We start from the raw sequence: 18,136 nt of genomic DNA, 5'->3' as shown, positions 1-18,136 counted from the left end.
AATAAATTCAATGCACACAGACTGAAGTAGTTTAAGTCTTTGGTCCTTTTAATTGTGATGATTTTGGCTCACATTTAACAAAAACCCACCAATTCACTATCTCAAAAAATTAGAATACATCATAAGACCAATAAAAAAAAACATTTTTAGTGAATTGTTGGCCTTCTGGAAAGTATGTTCATTTACTGTATATGTACTCAATACTTGGTAGGGGCTCCTTTTACTTTAATTACTGCCTCAATTTGGCGTGGCATGGAGGTGATCAGTTTGTGGCACTGCTGAGGTGGTATGGAAGCCCAGGTTTCTTTGACAGTGGCCTTCAGCTCATCTGCATTTTTTGGTCTCATGTTTCTCATTTTCCTCTTGACAATACCCCATAGATTCTCTATGGAGTTCAGGTCTGGTGAATTTGCTGGCCAGTCAAGCACATCAACACCATGGTCATTTAACCAACTTTTGGTGCTTTTGGCAGTGTGGGCAGGTGCCAAATCCTGCTGGAAAATGAAATCAGCATCTTTAAAAAGCTAGTCAGCAGAAGGAAGCATGAAGTGCTCCAAAATGTCTTGGTAAACGGGTGCAGTGACTTTGGTTTTCAAAAAACACAATGGACCAACACCAGCAGATGACATTGCACCCCAAATCATCACAGACTGTGGAAACTTAACACTGGACTTCAAGCAACTTGGGCTATGAGCTTCTCCACCCTTCCTCCAGACTCTAGGACCTTGGTTTCCAGATGAAATACAAAACTTGCTCTCATCTGAAAAGAGGACTTTGGACCACTGGGCAACACTCCAGTTCTTCTTCTCCTTAGCCCAGGTAAGACGCCTCTGACGTTGTCTGTGGTTCAGGAGTGGCTTAACAAGAGGAATACGACAACTGTAGCCAAATTCCTTGACATGTCTGTGTGTGGTGGCTCTTGATGCCTTGACCCCAGACTCAGTCCATTCCCAAGTTCACCCAAATTCTTGAATCGATTTTGCTTGACAATCCTCATAAGGCTGCGGTTCTCTCGGTTGGTTGTGCATCTTTTTCTTCCACACTTTTTCCTTCCACTCAACTTTCTGTTAACATGCTTGGATACAGCACTCTGTGAACAGCCAGCTTCTTTGGCAATGAATGTTTGTGGCTTACCCTCCTTGTGAAGGGTGTCAATGATTGTCTTCTGGACAACTGTCAGATCAGCAATCTTCCCCATGATTGTGTAGCCTAGTGAACCAAACTGAGAGACCATTTTGAAGGCTCAGGAAACCTTTGCAGGTGTTTTGAGTTGATTAGCTGATTGGCATGTCACCATATTCTAATTTTTTGAGATAGTGAATTGGTGGGTTTTTGTTAAATGTGAGCCAAAATCATCACAATTAAAAGAACCAAAGACTTAAACTACTTCAGTCTGTGTGCACTGAATTTATTTAATACACGAGTTTCACAATTTGAGTTGAATTACTGAAATAAATGAACTTTTCCACGACATTCTAATTTATTGAGATGCACCTGTATGTTGTATTATAGTATATTAAGATGTCAAGGCTATTTACAGATGTTTAATCAAATGTGAACTTTCCTAAAACAAGAAGATATGCTACCTAGGCTATGTTAACTAACTAGCCAGCTAACGTTAGCTCGCAACATAGCCTAGCTACTTAACATACCTTTATCTTGCTGTTTTTTCTCTTCCTCAGTTTTTTAATTTTTCCTTTTCTCTGCACCAGAGGGATATGTCCTTTTTTGTGACATTGCTGTTTTGCTGCATTTCTGCTGCCTCTTCAATCAAATAACTGTCTGACTGTGCTTGCATCCTGCAGCCCGTTAACATAATATTGAGTTTAATATTGCATTTTTGTATAATTACCCTTGTCCACTGACATAATATATCACAAAAACAAAAAAACAAAAAAAAATCATGCTGTCATTTCATGTGCTCTTGGGGGCCCCCTGGTTCTAAGCAGCCGCTTAGTTCGCTTATGCCTTGGGCTGGCTCTGCATGGGGTAACCTCCTCGTGGTCACGATTAAGGCTTCTCGCTCTCAATGGGGCATGTGGTAAGTTGTGCGTGGATTGCGGAGAGTAGCATGAGCCTCCCGGGCTGTGAGTCTCCGTGGAGTCAGGCACAGCGAGCCGCATGATAAGATGTGCGGATTGACTGTCTCAGAAGCGGAGACCTCCGCCAACCAGATTGAGGTGAGTAATCGCGCCACCACAAGGACCTACTAAGTAGTGGGAATTGGGCATTCCAAATTGGGAGAAAAGGGGATAAATAAAACAAAATAACAAAATTAATAAAAAATCTGAACTTTTTCTTTTGCAAGGTTTGTGATAAGAATGTTGGTTTATCACATGTTTCAGTATAGGACCTCAAACACAGAAGTGCCTACATATACACAGGCATCCGCAAATACTGAAAACTCAAAGGGTTGTAATTGGTGGTCAACCAATATACTGCAGAGGCCGATAAATCGGTCGATATTCTGACTTTTTTCATTATCAGCATCAGCCGATAAATTTTCGGTTTGGCAGATTTTTTTCTTGAGGGCGCTGAAAATCACCTGCTTGCATGTGAATTGACTGAGACATGTAAACGACCAGTCATGGTTAATTTTGTTGTTACGTGCATCATGTTACTACAATAATAGACCGGTGTGCAACACAGTGTCATTTATACGGTCCGCACATCAGAGCTGCAGCAGACATGTTTGAGCTCATAATGTTAAAGTTCTCACCTGTTTCACTCTCTCCTCATCAGTTCCCTGTAACTTTTAACTGTCTTGTCTAATGATAAAAAGGCAAATATCAATAAAACTAATATCACATATACCATCTGCTAATATGCACATATCTCGTTTAAACAGATGTAATAAACCAACCTCACACAACTTGAGCAGATCCAGCATCCTGTGGAGTGCTCATTTATTTACCTCTAATGCATGTATTCTATCAGCCTCTCCTCAGCAGTTCCCTGTCACTTTTAACTTTCTTTTCTAATGATAAAAAGGCAAATATCAATAAAACTAATATCACATATACCGTCTGCTAATATGCACATATCTCGTTTAAACAGATGTAATAAACCAACCTCACACAACTTGAGCAGATCCAGCATCCTGTGGAGTGCTCATTTATTTACCTCTAATGCATGTATTCTATCAGCCTCTCCTCAGCAGTTCCCTGTCACTTTTAACTTTTTTTTTCTAATGATAAAAGGCAAATATCAATAAAACTTATATTATATACCATTTGTAAATATGCAGACATCTCGTTTAAAAAGATGTAATTTACGAACCTCACGAAAATCCAACGTTTTCTTCCGGTCGAGTGCTCATCTAATATCTTCCTCTGAAGCATGTATTCTATCAATCAGAATCAAAACTTCAGGATCAAGATCAAAAGTTCCTCTGATTCACAAATCATGATGGTCAGTGGTCACAATCCAAGCAGGCGATGCAGTCTGTTTAAACTGTCAGAAGATTGCTGCTGCTCGCTGGATCCGCATGAGGGTGTGAGTGCAACCAAGTCTTTCCAGCAAATCAGTCCACTATCGGCCATGTTTGGAATGCTCTTGGGAGGCTATTTCCAGTCATGACAGAGCAGCTCCTATATACTTGAACGGTATAAAACGAAATCTCCAAAACGGTTGGCCAAGATTACGATCAAAGACCATATTGCAAATCAGCAGTAAAATCTGACAACACTGGTATCATAAATGGTGCATCTTTACGTCAGATTACACTAAAAAACTAAATTTTCCCAGCTTTTAGCTAATGTGCATGTGCATTCTAGAGCTGATTGACAGGCGATGTCTGTATCTAAAGGCTCTTTTACCTGTAAGGCAAGACTTCCTATCTACATCTGTTGACCAAACTGAAGAAACAGTTTGATGAGGGGAAAACACTGCCACAGGGACAAGCTATAGTGCAAACTCTATTATCTGCCATATGCAGTTTTGGTGGTGGCGTGGTCTGGTGGTCAAGGCTTGGAGCTGGTAACCAGAAGGTTGCATGCATGTAAGGAGCTAGCCATGAGCCATCCCCATTGTACCCCTGGGGAAAACACAATGGAATAAGTCTATGGAAGCTTTGCTTGTCAAATTTTGGTGATAACAAAAGGTTCTAAAAGAACAATGTAGATTCTGAAAGAACAATGTAAATAAACATCTGGTAGTATTTTGGGGTACTTGAACAAGTCTAACAATGTGATGGATATGTACTTCAGTAGATTTGAGTCTCAAACTGGCCCAGCTTTTCCCTGTCACTGTCAGTCCAAGGGCAGTGGCTGGGAGGTTGTCTCTCTCCCCGGTTTAATCTTTCTCCTCATTCACTAACCAACTGGACCAACTGCAGTTTTTCTGCAAGAAACATATACTGTAGCTCTGAATGATACTCTGATATCTGATGATTCAAAAGGCATAAATCCACCTCAGTGAAGTTAGTACTACTGTGTGGATGATACTCTTTGACTTCTCTTTTCCATTCAGTTTGTTGTTGAGGCATCTTAATCAATGATTCTTATCTATCTGAACTATTCTCAAGCTCCTCTTGCACTCACCATATTGTTATCAGATGCATGCATGTGCCTAAAGCTTTGCAGTTCAATTTAATGCTTCTAGAATTTTGTCAGGCATCACATTTTAATGCATCTCTATGCTTTTATTCTCTCTTGTCGGTCCATATCAGAGTTCTTGCTGTGCTTTTTTCTCATTGTACTGAGCCTTGCTTCCTTGCCTGGTCAGTCCACCAAACTCCACCCAAACAGCAAACTGAACTAGACAGACAACAAAGTTCTTTCAATGGTCTTTCAATGTGTGATGCATTCTGGTGGAGATGTTTTACCATGTTTTTGAAGATGTTTGATGTTTATAGGGGTGAGTATGCCCCTGGCCCCTGTAGTGTGGTCTCTTGGGAGAGCAGTGATTCGAAATGTCATATCTTTTATCCAAATGTCCAAAAGTGATCAAGAGACCATCTTTGTTTCTGTTCTTTGGTCCCCAGGCTAAGTGGAGACAGTGAGCTCAATATCTTATTAGTGTAACATTCCCACATGTGCTGGCTATGTGTTGAAGGATCATTTCATGTTTATTAAATGTTCCTCTGGTAGATTTGAAGCATGATTTAATCATTGGTGAAGCTGACACATGTTGTGATGATCTGATATCTGATATTTGTGCATGTATATGTCTTTGGATCATTTTATGACCTTGTGGCTTTGTAGTGGGAAACATACATGCTTAGGACTATGGATGCCGTGGTGTGTGATTTTGACGGTTAGATTACTGTCTGAGAAAAAAATGGTTAACCGGTTTAAAATTATTTGCACATTTTCTAATTATGCAAGAACTGAGGCAAAAATTCCTATCATATCACAATTGAACGTGTTAGTGGATAAGTTTCTTGGGGATATATGGACTCTAAGTACAGCCATTCAATAGGAAAACTGATAAATACACAAAGTATTAATAGGAGGTATATAAAAAGAGATGCTTCAACACAGGGCACTACACCACTTATTTGCAATAATGATTCTCTTTAGTGTAACTGGAGTCCTTGAAGTCACTTCAGAACTGCATAACTGTAAGATTATAGTGGGTGCACAATAGTTCATGGCATCCAACAGTTTTTTTTCTTCTGCAACAGATTATCAAAGCAATCTGTTGTCTGACAGACACCCCACTAATTTAATTTCCTTTATATTTTCAGTTTAATTTAAATATTAGTTAAAATAAACAAAAATAAAATTCAAAGTTTAGACTCAAACTGCCTTAAATTGTGTATTACCCCATAGCACCACCTATAGTCTTTGGCAGACTAAGCATGACAGTAAGCATGATCGGTCTGCGTACAGTATAAGAGTCTGTGTTATCTTTGACAGAAATCTATGCATTTTCCTTTGGCATCTGGCAGAAGCCCACATAGGTAATCAATAACTTTTAGTATAAATACTACTGTTGAAACCACCGGGAGAGTCCAGTACAGTTCAACAGTTGTTTGATAAATTGCTATTAAACACAGTACAGATTTGAATTGCTAGTTTTATTCTCATTTCTTATTGTTTTGGTTATGGAGTGCCAGAAATTCAGGAAAAATGTTATACCATCTTCTAACAATAAAAAAGAAGTTAGCTAACCTCTAGCTGGAATTTTAACATTCTAACGTGACAAGAAGCCAAACTAATGTTTTGGTTAACATTATATTGTGAAAGCAATGTATTTCTAATACTTTTAAGTTTTTATATATTATTGTTCTTACCTTGGGTACATTCAACTGACAGGAATAGCAGTGGCACGAAAAGTCAATTAAGAGTCAGGGGTGGGGGATGGGCATTGCTGTTTGAGATCTCCCCCGCAAAAGTTACGCAAGTTCTCACAATAGTTTTTTTTTTTTTTTTTTTTTAACCTTTTTTGATCCATGTCCATAGGCTCTTGATCCTTTTAAAGAGCATATTGGATACAATTGCATGAGTGTTGGCATTTTTAGATTAGCTATACCAGCTATTGCACATTAGTCCAAGTGTCAAAACAACAACAACAACAATAAAAAATGTTTTCAACGGTGCATATTTGTGTACTATCTTGGATCCATGTAATCAGCCTATATGGGATTGATTGTGTTTGCACTTGTCTAACCCATTTGGTAAACCAAAATGGGCCCCAACTGTGTTGCCCATTTTGATCCCATGCACTCATTTCCCATTAGTGACCCAACTAAGAACCACATAGGAAGCCCACCTGTGCTCGCCCATGTGGGACCTACTTAGTTGACCCAAGTGGGCCCCAGATAAGATGCCCATTTTGGGCCCATGCCCACTCGGTACCCCTGTAGCCCAAGTGTAACCCAAGTGGGGCCCACATAAACATGTTGGCTGGGTGGACCTGATTCTAGGCACGATTCTGATCTGTGGCAGATCGATCGGTACACCCCTAGCAGCCGGTAAGATTAGCACCTCGGCTGTTGTGTGCTGTTTTCCTAATTTAGCAACTCGTTGCGAGACGTAGATGACTAACACTTGTTAGATACTGATGTGTGTTTGCTGATGTTGCATTTCTGCTGTGCAAGACAAGATAACTTTAATTTGAAAAAGGGCTTGTCTTTAAGTGTTGGATGTTTGGTTTCCAAATGGCGCTTCGACTTGAATGGCTTCATGCTACCATTTGCCAGCACATCTGCACATTTAACACATTGAGGCAGCGGTTCAGCATCTGTCCCAGCCACCGTAAAGCCAAACTGAAGATAGCTACAATCATACTTTCGTGTTTTTAAATTTTTAGGGGTAGATAATGATGCTGATGAGGCATCGTTGCTTCAGCTCCTTTTGGCAACTTATCCATAGCCTGCTTTCCACCATGGGTTCGTTCGGCTAGTAGTCACTGTCGATCTGACACATGGCTGCACTGACAGCTAATTAAAAAGGCAGAGGCTAAGCTCTGCCTCTCCTTATCAAAAAGAAAATGCAGAGGGAGAGGGAACGCATTTTTATTTTTCATTCATGCAGAGGTTAAGGCGATTGTGAACAACCTTTATACATATTTTGTAAAGGAGATGAAGCATATTGATGTTACAGGTTCTAATTATATTTACAGTTCACATTAGGCTCATGTATATTTGCTCGGTACTTCAGTACTGAAGCCTGTTTGAAGTCAATAAAAAATTCAACCTTGAGAAAAATTTGCACCCCGCTTCCAACCTCTCTGTGCCTCCCTGTTGAGACCACTGCTTTAACACAAATACAGACTTCACATTTTTGTTTTTAAACCATCTGAAATCAATGCTTACTGAGAAAGGTCCTCAAATAAAGATAATTTAGTATTTAATAATTAAACTTAATATATAATCAATATTATAATTCAGATAATTCAAATACATTACATCATATAAATATTGTGGCAGCAGACAATTTAAGCATTTCTAGTACAATACATAAGTAAATATTGTTTGTTTTATTTCCATATCTTTGAACATAACTCTATTGTTGGCCCAATTCTGTCTGAGCTTTTTTAAATTGTTGGGCTGTGTAGGCTACTCGTGTCAGATGGACGCTTTTTAGTTGGAGTGTCTCACTTTAGTTGGTCGGATTGCATTTCACTTGTTTTTAGTGTCTCTAGTCATAAGTGCTTTGTTTTTAGAATGCTGTGCCAAGTTAAATGTAATCTGAAACTTTGAAAAATGTGTCTCGAGATCCCTGCAGTCTGTTGTGGTACACTGGCGTGGAGACAAAAGGCTGTTCTTTTTGAATGATGTCAATGGAGGAGATGCTTCAGTATGCTGAATAAACTGATTTTGTGAGGAAACAGCTTATCACTTAATGAACTGACCATACAGTAAAAAGTTATTTTGGAGTGAACTATGTGTGGAGTTTACTACGATAAAATTGCTGTCATATTAGAGAAGTCACAGACAATTATGCGACAGGTTGGTGTTAGTTTATGACTCTACCCATTAATTTGCATGCTATCCTCAAACTGTGATTTACTGTTGTAACACCCTGAAAGCAGTTTATTTATGTCAGGCCATTATATGACTGGCTTTGAAGACTCATGTGGTTGAAGTTGGTTATGGTGTTGCATTATATAAAAGAATCTCTGGCTGTGCTTCCTGTTTGATGAGGTGCATTGGCTGTACAGCTGGAACGCTCACTGTCCCCTACTGCCACATTAAGGTGGTACATCAAGCATAAACTGGTCTAAAGGTAGGAACATTCCTGATTACTGAATTTATGTATGGATCGAGAGCACGATTCATTGTATTAGTGTTTTATAGTGTTATTATTCATATAATTAATCCCACTAAATTAACTCGTTAAATCGACAGCCCTAATATATATATATATATATATATATATATATATTATATTATGTCATATAAAGTAGTCTATAACTTTTTGCTGCCAGGGCCAGGTCTCTTTTCTATGTTTTTAAGGGGGGCCGGAGTGAGCCTAAAATATTTTTCTCACAGAGATTATTCTTCTGCTTTTAATAATTTTGATTAATCTCAGTGATTGAGTCTTTTTAATCTGTTCACTAAAAAGATTTGTTCAGACTAGTTCATTGATTCGTTCATTGACCATTTCTGCAAATTTCACTTTTGTGCCAGTAGATTGCACCAAATGACCGTCTTTTATGCTTTGAACGTAGAAAAAGCAGTTATTCATGACAGAAAAAAGTCTAATTATCATTCATTAAAATGTATGTCTCAGTAATTCTACTAAGAGACTTCAGCAGAGTGTTTAAGCATCATAATCATTTCCCCACAAATGACAACAAAGCATATCTATCATACTGTGAATTGCTGAGCATGACTTTTTATCAAGCTACAAAAAAACAAAAAACAATACTAGCCTAAAAAGAAAGTCTGTATGCCTTTGTAATAAGTTGTTTATCACACCATTTTATTCATAATTCATCCAGCCCATTTTCTTGTTGAATGAGATTGCTGAATTGAACAAATGACTTGCCTCCTCCTCTTGTTTAGTTGTTCAGCAGATCCTCACTAATGATTCTGATTCATGCATTTCGTTCATGAACAGGTGTACCAGTGCAATCAGTTCCTTCATGAATGAGATGTCTCATCTTGGGCAGACTCGAACGATCGACACCAACTTCTGTGAAGGGGCGTATTCGTTCACGAAACCAATGATGTGCTCCTTTACAGCCTGCACTCTAATGCTTTTGGCTCACGCTATAGTCAGTCTTACAGGCTTGAAAAGCTACCAAAGCAGTCTCTCATTTTCAGTGCGGCTGGTCAAAATGTGTGACAGGCACGGTTCCGCTCAAACATTTCAGAGAGCCGTATTTGGCCCGTGGGCCGTAGTTTGGGGACCCTTTATAAAGCATGAGAAGCACTGTCTCAAACACTGAGCCCGTTGCAAGCTACATGCTTGTTTTTGAGACAGACTTTACAATTGTGTTTCTTGCTTGATCCAGCATGTTTTGTTGGCTCTAATAATATCTTATAGGTGTTAATAAATAATATGTGATTTTTTTCTCCAATACCCTTGTCCGATTTATTTTTACAAACTTATGGAAGTAGATTTTAAAAAGCAGACAACAAGGCAATGTTGGACATTGTATGATCCTGTTTAAACCATACTGTAAAATAATTGTCTTAGACTAGAAAGCTATGTCATATTTCTCTATTAGCTTTGTCACAGGGAATTGAGGTGAAGGTGCTCTTTGTATCTCTCCTTATCGATTTCTGCTTCACTCTGGGTCTCCTCTTATATTCCCTTCATGCATTCATGCATTCTTCTCTCTTCAGCCATTCATCCTTGTGTAAATCTAATAAATCACCCAGTCAGTTTAAAACAGCCTGTCTCAAAATTTTGTTAGAAAGCCCTTGCTGATAAGTGGAATGCATCGAAAATGCAGAAATGTTATGTGAGCACACTAAAATGCATTAACCTGCATTATGATGGCTTAATCAACTCCAGATGGGACAGGTTGCAGAATCACCCCATTAAGTCATCTCACGTTCTGCTGATGATTTCTTGACTTATGTTACATAATTATGGAAATGAGAGGGCATTTATACACTCCTGTGCATACAAGTTTTAACTTTTCAGTGGACCTATCCCTGACTCAATCAGTCAATGCTTATCAAGGGTTTTCTTGTGTGAACTGGAGTGCCTTGCTCATTACTTTTTCATTACAGATAAGATTGAATGGATTCTGTTATTAAGGGGAGATAGGACCAATATCTCTGCTGCAATATCTTCCGCCAATGCTGACGGAACACCGAACTACAATGATGACAGTGTTTCCTGCAGTGTTGTTAAGCAGCAGCTCTGCCACATTACTGAATCCAGAGCATGAAACACACAACATGATCAGTGTAGTCCAATTCCTGAATTAATTACTCAAATGAGCTGGTTCTTTGCAATCTACAGCACGAAACACACAGCACATCTGTATAGTGTATTCCCAAAAGAATGACTCTTATAAGCTGGCTCTTTTTAGTGAATCATTCAACACTTTCATAAAAAAATTTGTGGTTTAGAATTTTTATTTAATATATAGTTATGATCAATTATTGGAATGTATTCATAACTCTAAGGGCCGTTTACACAACAAAGTTTTCAACTAAAAACTGAAAACGTTTTATGCGTTTTGGCTGTTCGTTTACATGACAATGGCGTTTTGGGGCCTGAAAACGCAAACTTTTGAAAACGGGTTACAAAGTGCAAGTTTTTGAAAACGATGCTGTTATCGTCTCCGTGTAAACATACAAAAATGCGAATTTGTGAAAACGATGACGTCACGCGTATTACGTGTTATATAAAGAATGATGGATTGATAGGCATAAATTTGAGAAGTATAATTATCAATATGAATACTGGTGTGTGTGCAAATAACAATAATCAACAATTTATTCATTTGGAGTGTTTTGTATGGAGTGTGAACATTGCAACTTGAACAGAAACAGCAACAGAACCTGCAATTTGAAAATCTTGAAATTAATGTATGGATTCAGATGGGAAAAATGTATTTGTATTTTAAATGTTATTTATTTATTTACTTGATTTTATTTGATGTACCTTTACCCTGCAATTCATTTACCCACCACTTATGTATATAGCCTATAGACAGAGATGTGATGCCATGGACAGTATTCAATGATATGCTTAGAATATGAAAACATGAGGCAGTGAAAATGCATGTTAGATCCAGTGTACACAAGACCTCTTTCTCCATCAGAAGATATCCATATATCAGAGTTCTGTCTGATATCCAAAACCAGTCAACATTAACAGCTTATGTTAAATTACTCTCCTACCAGCCCAAGAGTCAGCAGGGGGAATACCAGAAGAAGGCAGGAGACGAGGTGATGGTAAAATGAGCAGAGTTTACTGAATAATCTTGAGAGTTCAGTCTATAGGCATGCGCGCGAGTACTTCAAAACAGCGCGCGAGACATTCAAAACTACAATGGCGGACTACAGGACTGTGTTTGTGCTGCTCAAGGTTTTGAGTTTATTGACGCTTCTCCAGCAAAGTGTAGATTTACTGCATCACTACTACGACCAGCGATCACCATCTTTATTGTTTGTATTCACCGCTCTGTGGAAGAATGTTTATGTGCGTAGTGTTTCTTTACAAAGTGACATCGCCAACTACTGGCCTGGCATGCATAATACAGTGTTTTTAGTCATTTTCGCAGATCCGTGTAAACGGGTATCATTTTGACAACGTTGTCGTCTGTACGCGAAACTTTTCAAAAATGCAAAGGAAAAACGTTTCCGTTTTTAGTACATCGTTGTCGTGTAAACGTACCCTAAAATTTCTGTGTAAATGTGACCGGTCATGCTCGACCTGCTAAAGGCTACAGCCACTGCATCAGACGCTAGTGCACATTTTGAGGCCAGGGGAGTGAGGTTTTACACATTCCGCATAGTTATCACTTACCAGCTGGCTCCTGTTCCCCTGTTCCTGCTCGTTTATTATGCTCGTTTCGAGGGAAACAACACCGCCCTCATGGAGAGAGCTCCCGCAGCCGAAGCTACAGAGGTTATTCTCCGTCTCTGTAGCGGACGTAACCCGATCCTTCCGACGGGTGAATATCCGTAAAGCTGCGGGTCCAGATGGCATTCCGGGCCATGCCATCAGAACCAACTGGCTGGTGTTTTTACAGACATTTTCAACATTTCCCTCGCCTTGTCTGTGGTCCCCACATGCTTTAAAATGTCTACCATTGTGCCTGTACCAAAGCAATCCAAAATCACTTGCTTAAATGACTGGCATCCTGTTGCTCTGACCCCATCATCAGCAAATGCTTTGAGAGGCTAATCAGAGATTACATCTGCTCTGTGCTGCCTGCCTCACTGGACTCACTGCAGTTTGCTTACCGCAGCAACCACTCCACTGATGATGCCATTGCATCTACATTACACACTGCTCTCTCCCACCTTGAAAAAAGGAACACATATGTGAGAATGCTGTTTGTTGACTACAGCTCAGCATTCAACACCATAGTGCCCTCCAAGCTTGATGTGAAACTCTGGGCTCTGGGCATAAACAGCTCACTGTGCAGCTGGACTTCCTGTCAAGCAGATGCCAGGTGTGGGCAGCAACATCTCCTCATCACTGACCCTCAACACTGGAGCCCTGCAGGGCTGTGTTCTCAGCCCACTCCTGTGTTACCTGTACGCACATGACTATGTGGCAACACATAGCTCCAATGCCATCATTAAGTTTGCTGATGATACGACGGTGGTAGGTCTGATCACTGACAATGATGAAACAGCCTACAGAGAGGAGGTGCACACTCGCTGGCACGCTGGTGTCAGGAGCACAACCTCTCCCTCAACATCAGTAAGACCAAGGAGCTTGTGGTGGACTTCAGGAGAAAAGACAGAGAACACAGCCCTATCACCATCAATGGAGCACCGGTGGAGAGAGTCAGCAGCTTCAAGTTCCTCAGTGTCCACATCACTGAGAAACTCCATCCACACTGAGGCCGTTGTGAAGAAGGCTCACCAGCACCTCCTCTTCCTGAGATGGTTGAGGAAGTTTGGAATGAACCACCACATCCTCACACAGTTCTACACCAGCACTGTAGAGAGCATCCTGACTGGCTACATCACTGCCTGATACGGCAACAGCACCACCCTCAACCGCAAAGCCCTGCAAAGGGCGGTGCGAACTGCCAGACACCTCATTGTAGGTGAGCTTCCCTCCAGGACATCTATACCAGGCGGTGTGTGAAAAAAGGATCGTCAGAGACTCCAGCCACCCGAGCCATGGGCTGCTCTCACTGCTACCATCAGGCAGGCGATATTGCAGCATCAGCACCCGCACCAGCCGACTTCATGACAGCTTCTTCCCCCAAGCAATCAGACTTCTGAACTCTTGATCGCTCACGATACATATATCAGCACCGCACTTTATTAGCCTCAGACTGGACTAACATTTTATACTTCTCTTAATGACACACTGGTAACTGACTATCAACCGACAGCTGAATGTCAACACAACACTTCATATTTATTTCCACTGATTACATTACAGTACATTTTTATTGTATACAGTCTTCTTATTTTGTGTATACTGTATATTGTATATTATTAGGTGTATATTGTATATTGTGTTGTGTAACAAGATGTGTAAATTATGTTATGTGTAAATCAGATGTTTATTGTAATTGTCATACTGCTATGTTGCTTGGAACCGCACCCAAGACTTTCAACCACTGTTGCACTTGTGTATATGGTTGAGTGACAATAAAGGGATTTGATTTGATTTTACAAGAACTGTATTACATTTATTTCTGATTTGTAATATCTGTTCTGTCACAATCTGTAATCTCATCCTTTGGCAACATTGTCTTGTAATGTTTTATTGGGTAGGCCGATGAGTAAGGCATTTTAGTAGTCTAAATGGGAGTCTATGAAAGCAAGAACCGAAGTTACACCATCAGTCATGGTAAGCGTGGAGGTGTGTGATGTTATGTAAATGGAAGGCAAGGCAATGTTTTTATGAAAAAAGAGGGATGATTTCAATACGACACCAAAATTATGGACTGTTTGGGAAGGCATGACGTGAAATCCATCAATGTTTCGAGTGTGTGTGTACTGGGAGAGTCAAAAGTTGACATACCACTAGGGCTTGGCGATATGTAACAAATATTTTATCGATAATCGCCTTAAAAAATATTGTGATATACGATTATATCATCAACCCCTTGCCGGTGAATATTTTTTTCTTTATTGATTTTGCTTTAAAAAATTTCTTAATTTATTGAAACATGAAAAACATAAACAAAAGACATTTCTAAATTCAAATTGCACTTTAAACTAAATGAAAAAAGCAATTTAAATATCAAAGTGATCACAAAATCCTACTTAACCACCTCCCCAATTCCAAACATTTACCATCTCCAATGGCTCCATTTGCCATCACGCAAGCATCCATCAACTACAACAGGTGGAAAATTACTAATAGCCTACAGATTAAGAACTAAAGACAATTATAAATGTAAAGATAATAATAATCATAATAATAAAGCCTTATAAATTCCCTTGTGTTCCCAAAATAATGCTACCAAATCTGTGTTCTTATTGAAGTTGTGTTTGTATTGCGTTTTGGTAATACAGTTAATTTTACTTCAAAGCGCAAGGACCGCACTTATTTTCTTCACTTTCACTTTCTCTCTTTCTCTTGCTCAGGCATCGTGTCTCTGATATCCTTGGTGGTTCTTTCCTACGACCGCTACAGTACATTGACAGTGTATCATAAACGCAGTCCTGATTATCGCAAACCTCTGCTGGCAGTAGGGGGTTCCTGGCTGTACTCTTTGATCTGGACAGTGCCACCCCTTCTGGGCTGGAGTAGTTATGGGCTGGAGGGAGCGGGAACAAGCTGCTCTGTGTCATGGACCCAGCGTACAACCCAGTCCCATGCCTACATCATCTGCTTGTTTATATTCTGCCTGGGCCTTCCAGTGCTCATCATGGTCTACTGCTATGGGAGACTGCTGCATGCCGTCAAGCAGGTAAGATTCTACTGAGTACACTAATCTTTTCTCTGTGATTCTATGCTGTGTGTCTTTTTAGCCAGAAAACAGCACGAGATAAGAGGTAAAAATTCTTTACATTTCTGAAAACCCTAGGTCTGAATTGAATGGCCAAGAGTGTGATTTTATGTTATATAATCTGAAGCACAAATGTATGCCACTAGATATTAAATGATAGCTGACTTTTTAGCAAATGTGTTAGCTGCTCAGTACAATAAATAATAACAAATAGAAATACTAAGGCAAGCACAGTGACAATTTAAGTCAGCTGTTTCTGACTTTTCATTACATTGTTATACTTCACAGTGGAAAGATATTTACTTTGAATTGCTAGCTTTCTACAAAATGAGTTGACTTTACAAGAATTACCTTGAGAATCCACAGCCACATAAAAAGACATTTGACTGTTGGCATATGTATTATCAGTATCATTAGAGGGTTAGTGAACAGACTGGGCAGTTGATGTTGATGAGGCTAATGCATTTGTTTGATCCAACTAAGAAACACTGATATTTTCAAATACCAACTCTTAAGAAGTTCTTCCTTCTGAAAGCAATAAATGAGAAATGAAAATGCTTTGAAGGGTTAACCTTTAACACAACTGAAAGAACAAAAAAGCTATATGTTGCCATGGTGACAGAAATGCGCAAAAAAGTGATTTTCTATCACCTGAGCTACATGTTTTTTTTTTCTTTTTTTAATTTTATGCTCTCTTTGCAAGCGCTTCATGCAACATATTGAAAAAATAAAATTCTTAAAGCAAGCTCTGTCACAGCTCCGTCACCATGCTGAGGCAGTGATGCTGCACATAATGGCTATTACCTTTAGAAACCTCTTTGAGAATGCATCATGAATATGGCAGAGTTTGATTGGATTTAGATGCTGTATTACCTGGGTGTTATAGTCACTGGAATGTAATTGGGTTCGGCTGGATGCTGTGAGGAGGATAAAGTAAAAATTATACTCTGGTTTGAGAGGAACAGATTATTTTTACCTTCATAAGAGCTACCGTGACAGATCCTGATATACACAGTTTATCGTTGTCATGTCTACTGTTTGATTTAATGTTAATCAAGACATAATTTCACCTGTGACTTTTTGGATGAAAATATGAAGGATGCTCCATCTATAATGCAAATGATACACCTAAAAATTAAGCACCATATGTTCAAACATTGAACGTCTCTTATTTCCTGCTAGACCTTGAAAGACTGTCAAGGGTTTCTTCAGTAACATAAGGGAAAGGGTTAAGACTCTTAAAATATTAAATGTTGAAGTCCTTTGTGTACAAGGTGACAGTCTGAGCAAGTTTCTTGGAGAACTGAAAAGGTGCAATTGAGGAACCTCAAATGGTACCTTGAGGATCTTTTAATTTTTAGAGTATACATTTAAACAATTCAAACATGGAAATACTACATGGGCATACTTTAAAAAACAGCTCAATAGAAGAGTAATTACCGTGTAAGCCCATGACTGCTTTCACAATCAGATTAAAAAATACCTTGCTCTAACCTTCAGTGTAGACAAGAAAGTAGGTGTGAGAGAAGCGGATGGGATCAGGAAATGACTCAGGCTGAACTCAAACCCAGGTACCCATAAGACAACAACTCTTATGTGTCCACACAAGATATATTGTAACACAGTCCACTGCACCACAACTTGTTTTTTTTTTCCCCAAGATTACTTTGTTTGTTATTTTGGGCCAGGGGTTACCCTGATGCCAGACTTTTCCCACTGCTCTAATCTAAAATCAGAAGTGCCTCCAATAAATCATGACTGGTTCTATGATTTGTGTTCTCATCTAGGTTGTCTCCCCTGAAGATCACAATACCCGTGTACATGTAGTGCATTACAGGAGAACTCTTTCCCACAAACCTTTACATATTCTCACCCAGAGATGTCTAGTTATTGGAGCAGGAATGGACATGAGGCTAAGATGTTTACTTTGAATCTCAATCTCAATGTCCTTAGGATTTTAAAGTTAGCAACACAAGAAGAATAAAATGTTGGCCTATTTTTGTATGTTAGAAAGGCAAATATGGTAATAAGGCACTGATGTGCAAGTTGTTTAACGAAATAGTTTACCCAAAAATTAAAGTTCTGTCATTTATTCAACCTCATGTTTTCCAAACCCATATGACTTTCTTCTGTGGAGCACAACAGGAGGAATTTTAAAGGATGTCCCATTCACTGATTTCAATGCAATGGCATTGATAGGCGTATGGGAACAAGTGAACCCCATTTTCTGGGTGTTATGTCCATGGAGGGGTGCATCCGATTGTGCCAAAGGGGAGGAAGGTAAACATGCTAGAGTGATGCAAAAATGTCTGTTTGGAGATGGTGCTTGTCGGTGAGTCGGTATAATGTGGCCAATCCTCGTGTATCAGAACTCTCGGAAACAACATAGCAACTTCCTGTGTGTTCATGTTGGACCTTGAAGCCTAGGGTGAGGTGCATTGCTTACTGTACAAGGCTAATAAAGCTCAGTTGGATATAATTTGATAACAGTAACATTTTGTTCTTCAGTTTCAACTGCTTGGGAATACACCTGCGGCATTTGCATTACAAGCTAAGATTCTTAACCTATGGCAGGGCTTGCTGGGGCTATTGCCACATAAGAAATTTGCATAGGATCGGCACACCC

At 39.4% G+C, this 18,136-nt stretch overlaps 1 protein-coding gene across 1 annotated transcript in view; it reads left to right on the top strand.

Moving 5' to 3' along the window:
- LOC127448606 (vertebrate ancient opsin-like) overlaps positions 1–18,136 on the top strand; it is a 45,642-nt gene that overhangs the window by 14,192 nt on the left and 13,314 nt on the right. The window contains exon 2 of the mRNA XM_051711274.1: positions 15,146–15,471. Within this exon, the coding sequence (XP_051567234.1) occupies positions 15,146–15,471 (326 nt within the window). The remainder of the gene's footprint in view (positions 1–15,145; positions 15,472–18,136) is intronic.

Source organism: Myxocyprinus asiaticus, chromosome 11, assembly GCF_019703515.2.
Source record: "Myxocyprinus asiaticus isolate MX2 ecotype Aquarium Trade chromosome 11, UBuf_Myxa_2, whole genome shotgun sequence".
In the NCBI taxonomy this organism is placed as follows: Eukaryota; Metazoa; Chordata; class Actinopteri; order Cypriniformes; family Catostomidae; genus Myxocyprinus; species Myxocyprinus asiaticus.
The sequence above is the reverse complement of the archived record's forward strand: the minus strand, read 5'-3'. Positions and strand labels throughout refer to the sequence as shown.